Source organism: Coloeus monedula (genome assembly GCF_965178545.1).
Source record: "Coloeus monedula genome assembly, chromosome: 1".
Lineage (NCBI taxonomy): Eukaryota > Metazoa > Chordata > Aves > Passeriformes > Corvidae > Coloeus > Coloeus monedula.
The window spans coordinates 143,445,946-143,466,528 of NC_138781.1; the positions used below are offsets into that span (position 1 = coordinate 143,445,946).

The 20,583-nt window shown below is 33.4% G+C and overlaps 1 protein-coding gene across 3 annotated transcripts in view; it reads right to left on the reverse strand.

The window, feature by feature from the left end:
- The window catches only part of CSMD3 (CUB and Sushi multiple domains 3), a gene marked incomplete at both ends in the record, with an annotated part of 604,245 nt that overhangs the window by 330,278 nt on the left and 253,384 nt on the right, over positions 1–20,583 (reverse strand). For 2 of the 3 annotated variants that reach the window (XM_082293774.1, XM_082293773.1), the window contains 3 exons: positions 664–788; positions 12,287–12,374; positions 16,999–17,076. In XM_082293774.1, the coding sequence (XP_082149900.1) occupies positions 664–788; positions 12,287–12,374; positions 16,999–17,076 (291 nt within the window). The remainder of the gene's footprint in view (positions 1–663; positions 789–12,286; positions 12,375–16,998; positions 17,077–20,583) is intronic. The other variant, XM_082293775.1, reaches the window with a different exon arrangement.

A 20,583-nucleotide genomic window follows, 5' to 3' on the forward strand; every position in this document is an offset into this window, starting at 1 on the left:
TTTCTGTGTATTTGTGCACACTAATATTTTCATTACACGTATTAATATCTGATATGTACCTATACACTAATACCTTCATTCCTTGATTCAGTTATTCATCATACTACTTGCCATTGTATTAAGTCGAGTATATTATTATAATTATATTATTATAATATATTAATATATTTTAATATATCAAATATATTCAGTAAAATTCCTTTGTGTTTTTCTTCTCTTACTGAATTTCTTGCCCTTTATCCATTTGCTCAGAGTCAAAACCAGTTGAAGACTTACTTCTCCACTACTTATCTATTATAAATGCAAGAATTTCTCATCTGTTTGTAAAATGGTTAATGAAGAAACTTCATGAACTACTGATTTTATATGAAATCACTGCAATTTTGATATCCATCTTGATAAGCCCTAATATTTAGCATGTGATAGGTTTTCATCCGCTCCTTATGAAGCAAAATTCATAATGTAAGCTGCCTAGTTAAATAAGCATACTGAAATACAAAGTTCATGTTAAACAAAACAGCATAGGTAAATCCTTTTTAACTAAGAAACTGGAACACTAGGATTAAAATTTCAGGTATTTACAAAATATTTAATAGGATTCCCTTTCAAACAATGGATAGATGCAAAATGGAAAAATCACTGTGAGGGTAAGAATTTGTTTACCTTTACACACAGGTCTATGATCACTCCATGCAGCAAAAACTTCAGCTATCCTTTGACAGGTGATACTTTTGGAACCTTGTAGCACATAATCTTCATCGCAGGAGAACTGTACTGTTGCTCCCAAGCTAAAATCAAACAATGACATAAAAGGAAGCATTTTTAAAAAAATAGATAGCAGTCAATTTTTTCCATTCCTTTAGATATGACAGTCCTGACAAACGATACAAACATGTAATCCAGAAATTTCTACTCTCAGTAGTAAAAGGCTGAAAGCTATGTACTAGCCTAACTGTACACAACGTTCAGTCCCCTCTGGGCCTACTTTGGCTGGAGCTCGTTTACTTCTTTTAACTGTCATTTGGCGGTTAAGTGACTATTTATAACCTAACATAAGACCTCCATATATTAAAAATTTAACAAACCTGGACACTGTGTAACTAGAAGTAGTTATTTATGTAAATTGAAGGTAGGAAAGCATGTGAAAGCAATATAAGGGAATCACCTAAAAGAAAAGTCAAAAGGTCAACTACAAGACTGAAAAAGAAATCCCTATTATAAACATTTTATTCCTCCCAGTGAAGACCTCAGGACAGAAATGGTTTGCTGTGAATATCTCCCACCTCTGATTCTTCTTGAGGAAATCTGGAGTTTTGACATTAAAACTGGGGGGCATTGAAAGGGGGAGCACAATACCAGAGAGAAGGGCTAGATATGAATAATGTTTCTTGTATTTAAAAAGTAGAATAATATTAATAAGAGTTTCCTCTTATTAGTAAGAGAAACTATTAATATTAATAATAGGAGGAATATATTAATTTGGATTATTGTAAAAATACTAGAATAACAGTGTTTTATATTTTGATTAGTAGCTTAAGATTTTAATTAAGCTTGCAGTGAAATCTTAACTTCATAGAAGTGGTCTCTACCCTTGCCAGTAACAAGATACTGAATGTAACACGTACTACTAGATAATGAAAGTTACAAGGTGAATATAAGGATTTTCTCATTTAACTGGCATATGTTTCTCAATTTAGTAGAAGAAAATAAAATATTTCTAAAAACATATTTCTAGGTGTTTAGCTATGACTATTTCTGAAGTTATAATGCTGGCTTGAAAAGATTTTGTATCTTTTCATATGAAGCTGACATCTGGTGTTGGAAACTTAGCACTGGACAAAGCAAGAAATAAGTCCAGAAAAACTTTTTTTGGTTTTTTTTTTTGGTTGGTTGTTAAGTTTTTCTGAGAGGAGGACTGGGGGGTGGGGGAGGAGGAGGGCTGAGAAGTGGGGTCCAATTTGGAAAAGTTGAATAACTCAATACATAAATGTATATTCTTGAGATAATTCTTTTCCTTTAATATCATTATGGTTTCAAATCCTGATTACAGCTGAAAATAGCCAATACATCAGGACTTTCTCTGACATCAGTATCTTACACTCCATAATTTCAATTTGCTGGGTTTAAAAGCTTGTCTGTCACAGCTGTAAAGTGTAAAATGTTTTACAAATACACATGGTTTACAAGATCTTGGCTACACTGTGAATACAGTGTTCTGAGTATTTTAAGATTAAATGTGCAGTAACTCCCTAAGAGTTTGTTATAGCAGCCTTCCTGCATAACACTAAGCCATGCAGTTATCTGACCCTCCTCAGATAGATGACATTTTCTTGTGTTTGATACATTATCTACTTGTAAAAAAAATGTTTTGTAGATCTTTCTAAGAAAAGTATAAATATTTACTTGGATGGAATCTTCAAATCTGGGTTTGATCCCACAAAGTATGAAATTCATTTTTGCTAAAACACATACTAAAATTAATTTTTCTCTGCAGGGTTTGGCTTGCAAAGAACGAGCCCTGTTCTTCTTTCCATATAGATGGCCATTTTAGTCCTGCAATTCTTCAATTCACAAAGGCAGAGAGAAAAATAAAAAGTCTGAGCACACATTCCAAAGAATAACTTTTGTTAGGTTATCTATTCAAATGCATCTATGATGAAAAAAGCTACTAAAGAAGATTGATACTTAACAGAACACAAATTAACTTAAGGGAGTTAGAAATGTTAGATGTTTGAAAAGGAATGGTGTCAGCAAAAAACAGCTGATGGAATCTGGGAAGCACCTGGGCCTTACAGAGACAGAGATAATAAGAAATGAGGACATGAAAGATGATACAGTCACCTAAACAGACATCTCAGAAAAGGAGAATTTGATAGTGGACAACAGTGCTCTAAACCATTCCAAAACAGTTCCTGTTTGTGTAAGAATGTTTGTGAAAGAATGAGATAAAGAATAGTTGCAGAATTCACCAAAAAAGAAAGGGAGATATAAAAGTGAAAAACCAAAAAAAAAAGAAAAAGTAAACATAATGTAAAGGCCCTTACAATGTAAGGATAAAAGGCTTTTATATTTGACTGAGGAAAAAGAGCCACCAGGCAGATCACAGAGTTGGAGGATATTTCAAAACTGTGAAACACAAAGATTATCTATCACTAATGTAAAAAATTATGCACAGCTGCTACAGGGACTATATGGTTATGAAAGTTCAAAAGCTAGCAATTGGGAAGACAAGAATATCTTTCTCAAGATTAGATTTTTGTAATCATCTATCTGCTTCAGAAAGCCATGTTGAGAAAATCTGAGCCTCTTTGATTATTAGAAAAAAAAAGGAACACTTGAAGAAAAATAACATGGAAATATATTTCCTTTAACTAACCATGGACTGATTTAAAGAGGAAATGCTGAGCAGGAAGTACACCACTTACAGATAGAATTAAACTCATGGTAAAAAAAGTGTAATGGGCAAAAAATCCCAGAGGTCTGAATGATTATGAAGACTGTACAAGTATGATAATTATTTCTATCACCTACAAAAGTATAAATAACACTCACATTATGAAGTCCACTTTACTTGTCCAAATCAGTTTTGATATTAAACTGGTATTCAACAGTATATGACTGTAAGCATATGACTGGACTCAGAGTGAGACTGGATAATTTACAAAATCTATGACACATATGCTGTGTGAGTGAGACTTACTAAGGGCAATTAGATAAGCAGATGATAAAGTACCAGTCTAAGAAAGAAAATGGAAGAGTATGGGATCAGTTCCTATGGAGGATCAATTAAAAAAAGACAGAGAGCTTGTCAAGAAAATGTTAAGAAAATGCATCTCTTGGGAACTTAAAAGCATAGTCAAGATTATAATTTTTTAATATTTTGCTGTCATTATCTATCTATACACTCTTAAAAATGGAAACCCAGCAATTCTTACAAAATTGTCTAGTATCAGAGAATCACAGAATCATAGAATATTCTGAGTAGGAAAGTACCCACAAGGATCATGGAGTCCAACTCTTAAGTGAATGGTCCATACAATGATCAAAGGAGAGATCCTTCTTGTTTCTGATGATGATATTTTTTTTTCCAATACCTTTAACCTGTGACCTAGAAGATTTCAGTTTGAAATTCGTCTTTCTCTAAAAGAAGTTTGATAACTTGAGTACAAGATGAGTACATACACCCTCTATGTACCTCCACTGGAGGGTGCATGAGACACATGGGGTGAATATGATGAAGATTCAAAAAGGACATGCAAATTACCAGGAAATAATTATTAGCTCTAAGACAAAATGAAAAAAAGATAGGCCAAGGGCTAGGGTTAGGGTTTGTGTGGTGTGGTGACATAGCACCAATTTCAGTAGCGTTTTAAGTTTTTATTTTTTATTTTCCTTTTCTTTGGCAGAATCCCAAATGATTTAAGCATCATGTTATAGGACAAAGGGAGATTCTCGATAGGCTAAAATTGATTATATCTATTACATATCCAGAGGTACTGTAGGAGGACATGTGAGAGATCTGATCTCAGCCTTCTGGTATGTAAGAGAATTAAAAAAATTGTGGAGCGAGAAAATCAGATCATGGAAGCTGGTTTTAGGGGAACCTCTGAACTGTGGGCAGGTATTATTTTAGAGAAATATTAGTTTAGAGAAAACTGGCAGAGTAGTCCATAAACAGATTGTGGGAACAAACGATCAAAAATAGTGTGGAAAAATAAGGATGGTTTGATTTCCTGACTTATATTTGATCCAAACTGCTTACCAGATGAAGCCCTCTAAAAGTGTGAGTAGACTTTATCTGCTTTGTAAATCTCAAGAGAAGTGAAGCATGATAGAGCTATGAAGTTGTTCATTGTTGTACACAATATAGATATACATCACCAAAAAAAGAAAAATCTCAAGGATAGCATGAAAATCTCAAAAAATTTCAGAAGCAGAATATATTCATAAAAATAATTGTCTGTGGATGCACTCAATGGCCAGATAGGTTCATTTAGGTCAGTATGCTAACACTGTAAGTGATGAAAAGCCAATGCTTAGAGAAAATCTTTAGAATACAGGAACCATTTATAGTTCATCTTCTGATCATTTATGGTTAATGAACTTTCTGAACTAGATCTATTATTTTAGAAATCCCTGAGTGACTAAATTAGACTTTTTCGATGAGAGCCTAGCTAAAGCTAAGACTGGTAAGCCATATTGGTAAGCAAAAGAGCTTCTTTGGGTATATTGGTCACAAAAGGAAGTTCATATACAATGTGGGTTCATTTGTAAATGGATGAAGCAATCTTGTAGTGCTGAAATACAATATGGAAAAGGCAGAAGCATTAAATGCCTTTCTGCATCAATTTCTACAGCAGATGTACTCCTAGGCTTCTGCATGCACCAACATGATTTGTGAAGAAGAGTAACAACCAATACTAGGAAATAACAGGTAAAAGGAAGTAGCTGTATTCAAGGGCAGGGGGCCAGATAGCTTTCACCAAAGGCTGCTTGTGGCAGCCGGTGAGCCTATGGAACAAAGAAAGTCCACTGGTAGGACTGTCCCGAAGTACAAAAGAACCTCCAGGTTAGGGTGATAAGAAAGGCTTCCCCCACGCACTTTGCTTTGCTATGTTAATGTACCCCAGTTCTGCTTTCCTGCTTGGCCATTGGCCTCTCCGCCCCTTTGTTACCTTATATGTCCCATGCTCTAGAAAGTTCTCCACTCTCTGTTCCCCCATTGGCCCTGCCCCATCGTCACTCCCTCAGCGTTCCCCATTGTCCCCCATGCCCTAGCCCTGCCTGTGTACCGCCCCCGTGCCCTCAGATCATTGGTGTCTGATGCTCGATCCGCTCCCGTATATGAACCTGGATCCTCCCGTGTTCTTTGACTTCATCCCTGGAACCCTTCACGAGTGCAGCTGCATTAAAATCCTCCCATGGAACCCCATACAAAGACCCTTCATGGCTCTTTGTCATCGACCCATTTACTGGAGCTATCCGTGTGTGTGTGCGTGCACACGTGAGTGAGTGTGCGGTGGCCCTGCCAAGCAGCTTTGCCTTGGAGATGCTTTTAGGAAGGCCGCAGCACCTCACTCCAGCACTGCCAAGCTGCAGTTCGTGACAGGTGCTGAAAAATCTGACTGAGTCTGAGCAAGGTATCATCTATGAAAAACTATGATGAGATGTTCCTACTGATTTTAGAAAGGCTAACATTACATGAACTTTTAAAAAGGGCAAGGAGATACTAGGAATCTTACATTGATCTCTGGAAAGAGCATCTGCTCTAGTAAAGCATGAACAGGAAATCAAGAACATGTACACAGATTTACCAAAGTTGAATTATATTTTATCAACTTGATTGTTTTCTATGACAGAGTGATTGGCTACATGGGCAAGTGGAAGATGTAACAGTGCTTAGTGTAACAGCGTTTAACATCAGCAAGGTTTCTGAGAACACCCTTTACAGCAGTGTGTTTTGAGAGCTGACAAAATATGCACTGAATAGATATATATTCAAAATTGGCCTGGCAGCTGTGCTTAAAGGGTAGGAATCAATGGCTTCAAATTCAGCTGGTGGACAGTAATAAGCTGAGCATTAGGAAATCAATATGGTGTCTGATGCTGTTTAATATTTTCATCCTCAGTCTTGATGGTGAGACAGAATTTATGCATCTATATATTTATGGATCATATTAAGTAGGAAAAGTAGCTGACACACTGAAGAGCAGACCTTCAATTCAGAAGCCTGACAGAGTCCAGCACTGGGCCAACAGAAATCTCGTGAAACTCAACAAGTAGAGGTACAATGTTCTGCAGTATGGATCAGTAATGTGTTCTCATCATGAATAAAACAAATTATATTTAACAGTACTGGAAGTGGTGGCAGCAGATCAAGTGAATTTATTACTCAGCTGGTGAAGCTATATCTGCAATATTAAGCCCAATATTTTGCCTCTCGCTTCAAGAGAGAGACTGGTAAAAACTCAAGAGTTTGGAGGTTAGTCAGAGGCTTAAAGCACAGGATCTACAGTAAAAAGCTAAGGCATCTAGGCTTAATTAGTCTGACAAAGAGAAAGCTAAGGTACTATCGGATAACACAGCATAACTATTTCAGGAGCCATTACAAAGATAATGAAGCCAAGCTTTTCTAAATGTGTCAGATAATATACAAGGAACAGTTTAGAAGATTCAGATTTTACTTTACAAGAAATTTCCTTCAATAAAGCCACGCAGAGCTGGAACAGCATACTGAAACTCTTGTGAAATCTTCAATCTTGGGAGTTTTCAGGACTGGCTAAACAAAGCCACAGCTGATCAAGTCCTGCTTTGGGCAGGAGGATGGACTGGATGCCTTCTGGATTGGAAGGACCCTTCCAATCAATATTTCTATGATGCACATAAGCTGCTTAATTTGTCCTGAATTAATGTAAAGCTTTTGCATATCCAACATAATGTGCTCAGGTAGTTCATAACTCCAAAAATGAATGCTTGACTTGTGTCTCTCAGTACCTTTATCTGCAAATTTCTATTTCTAATAGGACAATAAATGATTGCCATTAGATTTGCATTTTCATAAAAAACCCCCAAACTTTGGATACATTTTTATTAGGAAAAAAGTATGAATAGATATTAAATAAGGAAGTTAGTATACAAATTTGACAACACTTTAATCTCGTTTTTAAAGTTTTCATCATGTGCCTCAAGTTTGAGATTCTTCTTTAAACAACAGAAACTAAAAGCAGTAAGGAGTCCAAAATGAAGCTATAGAATCACTAAAGGATGAGAAAGAGCAAGTTTAAACTTTTGAACTTCATATGAAATTTATACTGAATAGTATTATTTTAATAGTTGGCATTTGTGTAGCAAACTACCTCATTTTAGGTTCTTTTCCTCCACTATTTGATAGGTTCTTTAAATTATTGTTGACATAATCAATTATGCAAGGCATCAAAACCATCTTTCTGATGTATTAACCTATTCTGCTCATACTTGCAACTGAACAAATTTGAGGAGACCATTTTTAGCCATAGAAGAAAATGTACGGCCAGAAATAACTAAACATCAGCTCTTAAAGTCCATCTCTATCAAATTGCAAATCTATGATATATTTTAATGCCAGCATAAAGAAATAATCAGCATTTCAGCACATATATTATTTCTTCCACCGGCAGCAAAATAAAGATATGTAAGCTTTCAAGATTATGTGCAGTGAATATATATTTTTTTTTAACCTAGCAACTTTCTACACACTACTGATCCACAATTGTTTATGTGCAAGATACAGATAGGTTCTACTATTGTCTCTTTGAGTCACAGTATGAGAACTGAGCTAAGTCACAGCTTCTCTCTCAAGTTAAGACCATCCATAGGAACATTTTCGTAGATCAGTTGATACATTACTTGGAAATATTACTGCAAAATGCTAGGATTCCGTGATAATAGTGTTGGAATATCTAACTCTTCCAAACTTCTGATCAAGAAAAATCCTTACTGTATGCTGAAAAAGCTAAAGTGACAACTAAATTTCAGTTTAAGAGGATTTCCTGACACTCTAGAGGTCATTGGTAATTCATCTTTAAAAAAAAAGTCATCTTTTCTCACAAAGCTTGTACTGTCAGATACTTGTCCTAGACAAAGGAACCACTTAACTGTTAAAAAGTGATAGGTGCACAGATCCCCTATAAACTAGCCTCATATTGCACACTGCAAATCAAGTTTTGTTAATTTTTCAGGATGTTTCGCTTCGAGTTTCAGAGTCTGGAAGCTCACATTGCATATCTGCAGAGAATGATAGGTGATTCAGAGAAGATTTAAGGAAAATCAAGATTGAAACTTCTAGTCAATCTAGTCAATTAATGTTGAACTTCATTCTTCCAAAGTAAATAACTATAAATTAATTTATAATATAAAATGAAAGAATATATTATCATTTAAGTCACCCGTTGGTAAAATAAATTGTCCTTATCATAAACTTCATATTTTTCCTTAGTATAATATGTATTTTTAAGACTACACGAGCATTTTTGTCCAACAGTATTCACTGCTTTGTTGTGATACAAGTTTGATCAGAATCTCATCTTTAAATCCTAGTTGGACCACACTACAGAGGTAGAGGGATAGAGAAGCGCTCATTCATCCATATCATGAAGACAGAACTTTGAGATGGTGGTGGAAGAACACAGTTGCCTCACAATAAAACACCTGTTCAAGGATAATTCAGTCTGGATATATTTATTCCCATAGAAACAAAGAAAAATAGAAACAAGACCCCGTGAAAACTTTTTATCTGTTACATATTATATTTTACATAGTGGCATTGATTCTAAAACTGGACATGTGGAAAAAATGTTTATTTTACTAGGTGACAAGTAAAGTAAAATTTGAAATTTCAGCAGAATAATCACTATTGTGTTTAAAATTTTAAGAAACTCCTGGGGAAGGGAAGTTTTCTTTCTAAAATAAAATATTTTTCTCAGTACAGGAAAAGCTGGCAGCTCTAAGTAAGTCTCCTTGACTTTATTTCAACATGCAAAATCTTGTATGTTCAAATAGGCATCTAGCATCAGAAGCAATGCCTTTAATACTCCAAAAGACAGCTGTGAGGAATTTTCACATTAGAAAAAATATCCAAAAGGGTAAACATGAAATTACAGGCCCCAAATAATGTCGTGGAGTACTCCAGTTTGTCTTAGAGCTTGCATTACAGATTTTCTAAGCCTGTGTAAGAACCATGTAAGAGGAAATGAATGTGCTGAGAGTAGGTAGTGTTGAAATGAGAACAGAAGTAAAACTGCAATAGAATGTTTCCAAACCTGCACCTTCACATTTGAAGAAAGCTGAGGAGATGTGACAAGAGCATGCTCTTTTCTAAAATATATTAAATTTTACAGAAATTAAATTAATAGAGATAGAACTAAACCCTTCTTCAAAATACTATGTTTTCAAAGGAAGGCATTGTAATTGGAATTGTCACTTTCTTTTCAGAAAGGAAAAAAAGAGACAAGCTTAAAGTAAAGCTATTTCCTTCATTACAGAGAGAGTGACTTCAAGAAGGGAAAGGCAAAAGTGTGCTATTTTTCTGTCTGCCAGGTATAAGACAGCCCGGAAAAGATTTTCCATAGTACTAGATGTTTTTAACTAAATGTAAATGTCTAACTTATTTATTTAAAATAATCTGTAACCTTCTTACTTTGGAAGCTTATGAAGCAATTGAACAACCATTATGATAATGGCAAGAACTAAAACCAGGTTAACTCAAAAAGGAATTTTATTAAGTGCAGAAAATTTTTAGTCTGCTTTTGTTCCCCATAAGACCTTTATCAATGTATGAAGTGTTCAGCTTGAGACAAATGTACGTTTTACTAATGTGCACCAGTGCTGTTCTTTACTAGTATAAATCCCAACAGATAATTTGGGGATTCTTTTCTTTTTTAAGAGAAAAAAAATCACCGAGATTAGTGAGAAATTAGAGAAAAAAACCACTGGAAAATATATTGACTCTTCTACTTGTATATCTTGTATACTATTGTTCAGTAATTTGAATGTCTTCTCCTTTCATTTTCTCATAAATGCATTTGAAATAGGAAAGCCTGATACATCATCCCAGTGTACAGTGAAATATAATGCTAACTGAAATCCTTATATTTTGGTCCAAAAAGAAAGATGAGGGCATGATCATCATCATATCTTCTTTGAGATACTGCCCTCGCATAAGTTTAACTAGAACAATCTTTGCAAGTAGGTCTTTTCATGATCACTTGCAGAGATAACACTAGAAAAGAACTGGCAGGTTGTCTGTCAAAGGCTGTTGCTCTCAAGCCATATTTTTGAAGTTAAAATACAATACGCCAGCCAAAGTAATGATTCTAGAAAGTGTGACAGTTAAATACAGCTAATTTTTTTTTATTTCTTTGAAAATATCAACTTTTTTTTTGCCAGCTAGCATTAGAAATTACATTTTTCTAAAATTAATTGTAAAGCTTTCTCTAATGCACATTGAACTTTTGCTTTTTTCAAAACTAGAGAAATAGGGAGACTATTATGACTAATTGAGAAATTATAACTGTTTGCTAGCTAGCACATTTACTTAGGATGTAATTGTCAGTCCTGTCTTCTGCTTGATTACAAGGAGAAAAGACAAAACACTCACACAAAAATGCACAAGAAGTTATGTAAAAGAATGAAGTATCATAATTTTGTAAGATCTTTGTACATCCAGATTACTCTAAGGGCTATCTTCAAATGCTTAGAAGTGTGTTGTGGGATACATACAATATAAAAGATGTAGCAAACAAACCTGAAGGTAATAAAACCAATTAGTTTTAAAATTATTTCCCTTCTGCTTCTTTTGTTGTTTTTCTTTCATCATTGAGGTGTGTTGAAGAGTTTTGTAAACATAATATGAAATTAGTATATGATGTGAAACAAGAACATAGCTTTAGATTAATTTTTTTATAGTCTTAAGTGTCTTTATATGTCAAATATAAAATAATGTGCATATTAACCCTTTAAAATAAATGTTCAACAATCGAAAAGGAAAAAAATTAGAAACCCAGAAAAGAGATTAAAATTAATCCAAAACATTCTCAAAAATTCATTATGTATATGTCTCTACTCATCAACCACTGGTGATACTGAAATTAGGAGTCATGTTCACTGAGGAAACATGGGAATGTTTTGAAAGAGTATTGAAAGCCTATTTTATCTTACAAGATAAGGACTTTGAAAGATATCTGCAAGTAGAAGAGGATACATAAAAAATAATTTAAAAAATAGTCTGTAATAAGAGTGCTAAACCAATGTGAGGACTATTAGGGAAATACGTCTGCATGTATCAAACTTCTGGGTTCCTGATAAACATACTGCAGGAAATAGAGTATTCTCTTTTAGGCTCCAATGAATATTTCTGTAAGATGTAAAATTTCTTCTCTAAGGTTTTATTGTTCTTGTCTTCTAGTCAGTTTTGTTTTGTCCTTTGCAAAAACCTCCAGTACAACATGTATGCTCAATATTTATAAATCTAACACAGTAATTACAAGAGAAAATAACGTAAACTTACCTTCAATCCAGTTTTTGTCAGATTTTCAGAGATACATGATCTCTTTTAAGTAGGTATTTTATCTTTTTGCATACTAAGTACATACTATATGACATTACATAATTTTGTACAGAATTCTAACACACTTTTTACTAAGAAGGTCAGTTTTGAAAGAGTACTCAGCAACAGTAATATATTTTTAACATATTCATTTTCCAAGTTCAGTATTAGAGAAATGATACAATGGTAGAATTTATATTTTACCTAAAATCTGAGCCTATCCGTTTTCCATTTTCTGGTTCTCCAGGATCTGGACACAAATTGGACGCCTGTTTAATACCTCCCTCATTTACTGGAAAAAAAACAAAAACAAAACAACAAAATAAAATAAAATAACAAAAAAAGAAGAGATAAAATAATGAAGTTTTTAGAAAACACAGAGGTAAGCAATTATATATATATGAAAGAGTATATTCTTTCCATTTTGGATCTTTTAAAACAGAATTTCTACAGAATATGATCACCCTTATAAACTCTGGTTTCAATACATACGTTTTTTCTCACTATAATAAAAAAAGCGTGCATTTTCTGATTTTTTTTCCAAAAAAGTAACACAAGTTTTTTATCAGATGTATTAATCAGCTATTTTGTTTGTTTGCAGTATTACTGAATCTGAATGGAAATGTTATTTTTATTTCTCTAGAAACATTAACATTTAAAGGAGTGTTCATCAGGTTTAGGGCTGTAAGATTTTATTCTGAACATACGCTAACAAATGTCATCTCCACTAAGAGCTGACCTTTTCTCCTTGAATTATAATAAAACTTTGAATGCATAAGCTTCTGCTGAGAGAATTGTCCTTAATCCGTATTGAAAATGTATATATTCCCAAAATATGTTGATCTGAAGGAAAACTCAAAATGCCAGTTTGATTTGCATAAATTTGTCTTTCAATAAACTAAAATGGTTTCAGAGAGAAACTTCCTGTGAACCATTCTCTGTATTTTTCCAGAAATTTGTATGTAACAATCTAACCCTCAGCATATTCAACCACCTATGCACAAAACTGAAAAATTAGCAAAGGAAGTTACTAGGCTATTTGATAAATTCATGGCTTGACGGAAAAATATTAAAAAAAAAAAAAAAAAAGTTGACATGAAGCCAAGTAATTTTCATTAACCTTTATTCATCTTTGTGACTGATGAACTAGACCAGTGGATTTGCAGTACTAGAATTTTACTTCCCTTTAAGGAAAAGGTTTGCATGCAATCAGGGTAACCCTACTACTGGATTAAAAAAAAAAAAAGTGTATTCTAACTATATTTCTAAAGGGTGTTGATTAAATTTCAGCTTTTAATGAAGAGGAATATAATTCAGAATACTTGGAGGTTTCTCTTCCTTGAAATTTGTCTTCTTACACACACAGAAAGGGAAGAATTAGTTTTGCATCCCTGAAGAAGCCAAAGGCCAAATGCAAATGTTGTAGAGGCTTAAACAGAAAACAGCTCAACGTGGCACACTGCTCCAAAAACCTACCAAGCTCAGCACTTGTCAGCTGGAACCACACTATTTTCTCTCCTCCATCCCAAAACACCTGTAACATGTCAAAGGTTGCTCTAAAAGCAAACCAAGGCAATCTCTGTTCCTCTGGATTTCCATGTTAGGGGACTTTTGGGCCAGGAGGAGTCTTCCTCCTGGTTTCAGATTTCAGTCTTTTCCTCCTCCAAGAGGTATACATGTGATGAAAGCATACTTGCTATAGAAACCCATGTTAATGCTAGTGTTGGAATATATATCTTTCTCTGACAACTGCAATTCCATAGACTACATTTAACAAGGCCATCTTGTTGGATAAGCATTTAGAACTAACTCTCTCTTTGAAACATCTGGGTGCTTCATTATGAGACATGAGAAACTCAGAATCATCAAAAGTAGCCTACATATATATAGAAGACATTGAAACTTTTCAAGTATTAGATATATATTAAACCTATAGTTAAAAAATGATTCATGATGTCTGAAAATAATATTATAATGGTGCCATTTGGCCATGCATTGTCTATCAATGCACACAGAAGAAATTTTTACTGTAAAAAATAGAAATAGTGTTTAAACAATATTATTTCTATTTATTATAATTCATATTTTAATATTTCAAATACTTATTTTGTTTTTGTACATTATGTCTCCCCATACACAGGTAATAGAGCAAATATTCACATAAAAAGAACATTCTACTGGATTGCAAGACAGAAGAACTATTATACACTTCGATTTCTACCAGCTTGATTTCTTCTAGAAATAGAAGCTTGAAAATCCTATTAGTTTTCAACACCTTCTGTATAAAGTCTCCTTCCTAGAAATACTCTACAGAATAGAATTTTAAATTTATGGAATTAACAATATTCATAAATAAAAATATAAAGGCTAATTTTAAAGAAAATCAATAAAATAATTAATTTTAAAAATAATTCATACATATACTGCAGTAAAAATACAAAAGAAAAAGAGGTAAATATTGATTTCTGATTTGATCCCAATTGCAAAGTGCATTTGCACAATCTTAAACCCAGTCTGTTAAGTACCTAGTGAAAAGTAATTTCACATTTTAGGATTTTTGTATTCATGTAACTTTTATAGACATAACGCCTGAATTTTCAGTCTCCAGCCCTATGTAATTCCACAGATAACTGTCAATATATTTTTGTTTTACACCCTAGATGCTCATATGACAATAAGCAATTAAAGGGTTTCCTATAGTAAATTAAATGCATCTAGGGAAAACATTCATTCATAGTCTGGTCATGAAACTGGTATCAAGAAACTCCAGAGTTCTAATTCAGATTGAATTAGATCTGCCAATTAATTCATTTGTTAGGGTCAACACTTCTAAACTGAAGCTGATGCATACTTGTTTCAAAGTGAATCATCATATCAAATATCACCATTCTGGCTTTACTCTGTGCAAATCACGTGTGCATTAGTATTGAATTTTATACAACTTTAAAAAAATAATTTAAAAAAAGATGTAAAATAATGAAAGGACATACAGATGAGAATGCTAGATGAAAATTTCTAAAGACATTGCTAATACAAGGCATAATGTAAAATAGATATTCACTTATCGTTATTTTCACTAAGAGCTGAATGTTGGTCATTGTTTTTTAAAGGACCCTATCTGCCTTTGTAATGAAAGTACAGACCCAGCTGAGGCCACACTGAGAAAATTATCTAGTCAACAGCCAAATACATAAGCTTCTTACAAAATACTATCTCTTCAACATCCTCAGCTACCAAAGTGACTTGAGAATCAAATGCTAGATTACAATATGAAACCTTAGTTATCTATTTATGACAAGATTATGATCACTAAAAGTACAAATCACCAAGGTTTTCACTTTCACTTATTATTGATTCATATAGGTAATCTATTCTGCATAATCAACAACAAAAAAGATGAAGAGTTTAAAAGATAAAATTTCCAGCTTCATATAGAATATCATAACATATGAAATTATCTAAAGACCTTCAAAAATATGTTGATAAATTTCATCGCTTATTTAATAATAATCAGCTTTGGATATAATGAGTATCTGGCACTTCATTATAAATATGGAGTTCCTGTTAGGGTTGATATAATTGAAAATGTAATGATTCGTGCAAAATAAGCAATCTTTTTTATCATCCATTGTATTATTATTGTATTACTATTTGTAACTACAGAATCACAGATGGGCCATCAGACAGAGATCTAAGTGATGTACTTTATAAACACTACTGTAATTATCTTAGTGTTATTTCTTTTGCATAATCAGTCTGTTTTCCATTCACCCAATAGGTATAAGAAGAATATTTGTTTTTAAATGTCTTGATACAAAGTTTTCAAAAAAACCAGAAATGTCTTACAGAACTATTTAGGTGATGCAGTTGACAGGGAAGTTGAATATGGCAATACATGACATTACAAAAATTGAACAGAAGTGTGCTTTGCTTTATTTTTCTGACTTGGTAAATGTTAAAGAGTCTTTCTTCTTAAAGACATCTTTCTCTGAAAAAAAGAAATCATATCTAATACCTTGACAGTTTAAAATCTAACACCGAAAGTTAAAACGTATGCTAACGTATCCTGCTAAATTCTGCAAACTGAATCCATCATTGATACTTTAAACAAATAATTAGTGCAAACATGTCCAACCTAGGGAGCTTCAAAAGCAAGTCCTTTCAGTCCTGTGAAGAATAATGAAATGTAGTATAATCCAACATATGTTAAACATTTAGTCAGTTTTATTTACTTCTAAAATATTTACAATGTGGTTCTATTCCAAAAAGGCCTCTATAAAAATGGCACATTCTTTTTCAAAAGTATCCTTTTAATATATTTAGAGACACACCTATTTAATTTGTGCTAGAAAGTTGCCTGACTCCTCCTTACAATTTAATCAGGACTTCGTCCACTGAGACGTCAAGCACTTTCAGTTTCTAATTTCTGTAATTAAAATTGAAGGCACCAAGCATCTCCAGAATTTTTAAAGCTACACCTAGTTAATCAGTTAAAATGTCAAACTTAATGAATAAAAAAAAAAATGTCAAAAAGTGACCTCATATGTTGTTGTGCACTTGTAAATGAGGATATACTTTAGTTTGCACAGCATTTGATGCTACTACTAGAGTTCAATTAAAATAATAGATCTCCTATTCACAGCTCAATTTACAGCTGACACCTAGGAGGCTGAGTATTTATTTCCTTGCAAATACTGTAAATTTATTGTGAAATTATCGACAAAATAATGTGTCCTTCTACAATGCCAGATTTATAGAAAGTCTGTCTTTAGAGTAGAACCATGCTTAAAAATTCACCATGCAGACTGGAGAAACCAGTACTATTATAAGAAATACATAAATAATTGCACACAAACAATACACCACAAAGTTCACTCTTGCACTAGAAAAAAGTAACAAAAAAGGAATACACTCACAGATAGAAAACTTGTTGCTGTTGTCTTTCCCTGGAAACAATTTAAATCCTCTAGATTTAAAATCTATGGCCTTTTTCACTAGTTAAAAAAACAAAAACAAAAACATGTATCAGGAAATACAATCTAAAATATTTCATTTGACAAATTTTATCATGGTAGTATATACAAATTAGAGTACTGGCTACCTCACAAGTTCAGATTTTATACCTTTGGTGTGAAACAATTTACAAAAATAAATATTGAGACCAATTTGTATACCTGACAAAGGAAAGGAGTGATATTTGCAAGTTAATTGTTCTCCTGCATAACCAATTTAAAAAAGTATGGCCAAAAGTTTTTATTTCCATGCACCACATAATTGTGTAAAACATTGTCACACACTTATGGAACTTGGAAAATGAAAAGGATTATAAATATGTTTGCTCTAAAATAGCTGTTTCTTCTGTGTTGGGAACAAAAAAGAAGAAAAAAGATATTTGAATATAGAAAATAAAATACAGTCTGCTCTCCTGCTGTTGGTTCTGCAGCTGGTCTTTCTAGCTTGAAAACTGTTATTTGCAAAATGTGATATGGAAGGTAGCTATCTCCCACCTCTCCCCTAAGCCTACAGCTCACCTGTTTCTGTAAAAGTCCTTCTTGTGAACTGGCTTTATGACATACACAGTTAATCCAGGCCAACCTTGTGGCCTCAAAATATCTTTGAAAGAAAAAACTAATAAAAAGAGAATAAACCCAAAACTTAACATATATAAAAAATGTAAGCAAGAATAAGCAAAAACACTACAAGAAACTTTCCTTTTCAGTCATTAAACTAAGTGCCTCATCTCTAATATGCTTGGCATGTGAGCAGTGAATTATAAATTAAAATGGACCTTCTTAAAAAATTCTAAATGTTAAGTATAAATTGATTTTAGGTGGCTTTATATATATATAATTTATTACTTAAGTGGCTTTATAGCCACTATAGCAACTATATATTTTTAAAAAGCTATATGGAAGATTATGTTTTATCTTGGCTACGAGCAAATACTGCTGATGAAGACAGCATAGATTAAAGGAACTACATCTAGGAGAACTTAACATAAGAAGATAGACTGTACGTCGTCAAAGAATTTTTCATACCCATTACGTCTTACAGAAAATCAATGGATATTCAAAGAACCTTTACATTAGGTATAAATAACAGAGTAGCTAAATACTGTTGTTATCTTTTTATAAATAAAAGTATTATTAGTAATCACAAGAGCAGAACCAGATTCAGAAGAAAGAGGGTACTACTAAGGAAGACAATTTATAGGGTAGGTACAGGATATGTTAATAAATTTTTTTTACACTTCTCATTGGAGACCATATTTTCTTATAAATACAAAATCACTATTATCTCAAAAGGCAAAATGCAAATTTACTTGTGTGTTATTATAATGTAACTTATAAGCATTGATGGTGTATATATAGATATATATGATAATTTCCCAGCAATAATGTCATATATTATATGATAATGGTTCTGGGAAATACATTATTTGCAGAAGTGAAATATATGTTGCCACAAAGTACAAGATTTTGGGGTTTTTTTACCCTTAATAGAAGAAGCCCCACCCCCTCTCCAAATTAAAAGAAGTCCATAAACAATTCTATCCTCAGTGGAAATCATAGATCCAACAACTCTACCTTCATACAGTAGAGCAATACTGGAATAACAGTAATGCTTTCTTGTCATTATCTGAGCTTTCTAAAATGTTATTTCTACGTAAGTAGGAATGTTGTACTATAGCTCTGACCCTCTTTTGTCTTTCTTTGAGGATCAGTCTAAAATAACTCCTCATGAATCAGAAGACAGGCTTAGTTATTCTTCCAGCACCTAAGCAAAATGGAAGTGGTCTTGAATATATGATCTCAGGTGCTGGAATGGGTTTAAATGCTCTCATTAGAGACATGTTTGTCCTTTATTTTCAGAAGTCATCACAACAACACACTAAAGCAGGAAGACTGTCCTGTACTTTTGTTCATTTGTTTGTACTCGTTCTGAAACACCTAAATGGCATATTCCTAGTTTATGTACACAAGAAGAGTTCACAAGATGTAAGGTGGAACAGAAAATAGTTAAAAGAGTGCCTTGGTGACTGCATTGAAATCAGTCAAAGACTTTTATAATCAGTTGCATCACTTTGCTGAGGCTATTAAATACCATTAGGTAAGCAAGCAATTCCAGTTTTCTAAAGCACCTTTGCAAGAGAAGAATTTTACTCTTAACTGGGGTTTGTATTTTGATTTACTGAACAGTAGTTTCTGAGTACACTGTGAAGGAGAAATTATAGATATTTGTATGGCAAACATGCCACTACTAAGCTGTATGTTGGGCTGCAAATGCATGTACATAAAAACAACCCCACCATCACAAAAAACATCCCCTACCCAATAAATAGATTACTTTATACTTGGCAAAATAGTGCTTATTTTGCATGTCAAACACATGACAGTAAGTACTGAAAGTGGATTTCACTTTCCAGAAGTCTCAGAGGATGGATTCATGACAGCAAACTGTGTAGTTGTATGCATCTAAGCCCATCCACAAAGAAAAACACATTGAGAGTTCAGTTCATCAGGTCTTAAGATACCTACTTTTGCATGAGATGAGTTTATATGCCCATTTCTCTCAACAAAAACAGATGTAACAATGCTACAAATCGTTAAATATGGTTAGTCTAGTATGTTCTCATATTTTTGAACAGCCAAGAGCCAAGAAAATAGATTACACCAACAAAGTAGGATACTCCTGGGGAGACATACCAATATAATAGGAAGGTAGTGATAAGACATTAGTATATTTTAAAAATAATCTAAATTTATAAAACCCTATATGACATAACCATTGTTCAGTGTTATAATGCAAGAAGACGCTTAAATTTTTTAAATAATGCTTTAAATACATGTGGCTTCTAGGTTGGTTGGTTTGTTTTAAATTTATAGATAAGGACAGCAGGTTTGTTTATTTACGCTGTTTATTTTTGGAGGAGAAGGAACACTGGTGAACATCTACCCAAATAAATCTCTGTCAATCCTGAATCTATTTTTGGTCACATGACTGGATGAAGCATAACAAGTACCATCGGAACTCTGTGAAATCAAATCAGAGATTATATCAAAACCCTGAAAATAATTTAGGCATCCATCTTGGGATTTCTGCTCAACACTGCTCACGCTTTGTTCGTAGTTCAAGTCACTTTAATAAAAATACAGAATTATTATTATAGAATTGTATAATGGTTTGGGTTGGAAGGGACCTAAGGATCATCTAGTGCCAAGTCCCCTGCTGTGGGCAGGGACACCTTCCAATATAACACCTTGATGAAAGCCCCATCCAGCCTGGCCTTGAACACTTCCAGGAATGGGACATCCACAGCTTCTCTGGGAAACCTGTTCAAGTACCTCATCACCCTCATAGTAAAGAATTTTTTAATATCTAATCTAAACCTACCCTCTTTCAGCTTAAAGCCATCCCCTGTTGCTCTATCGCTACATGCCCATATAAAAAGCCCCCCTCCAGCTCTCTCGTAGGTCCTCTTCAGGTAATTGAAGGTGCTC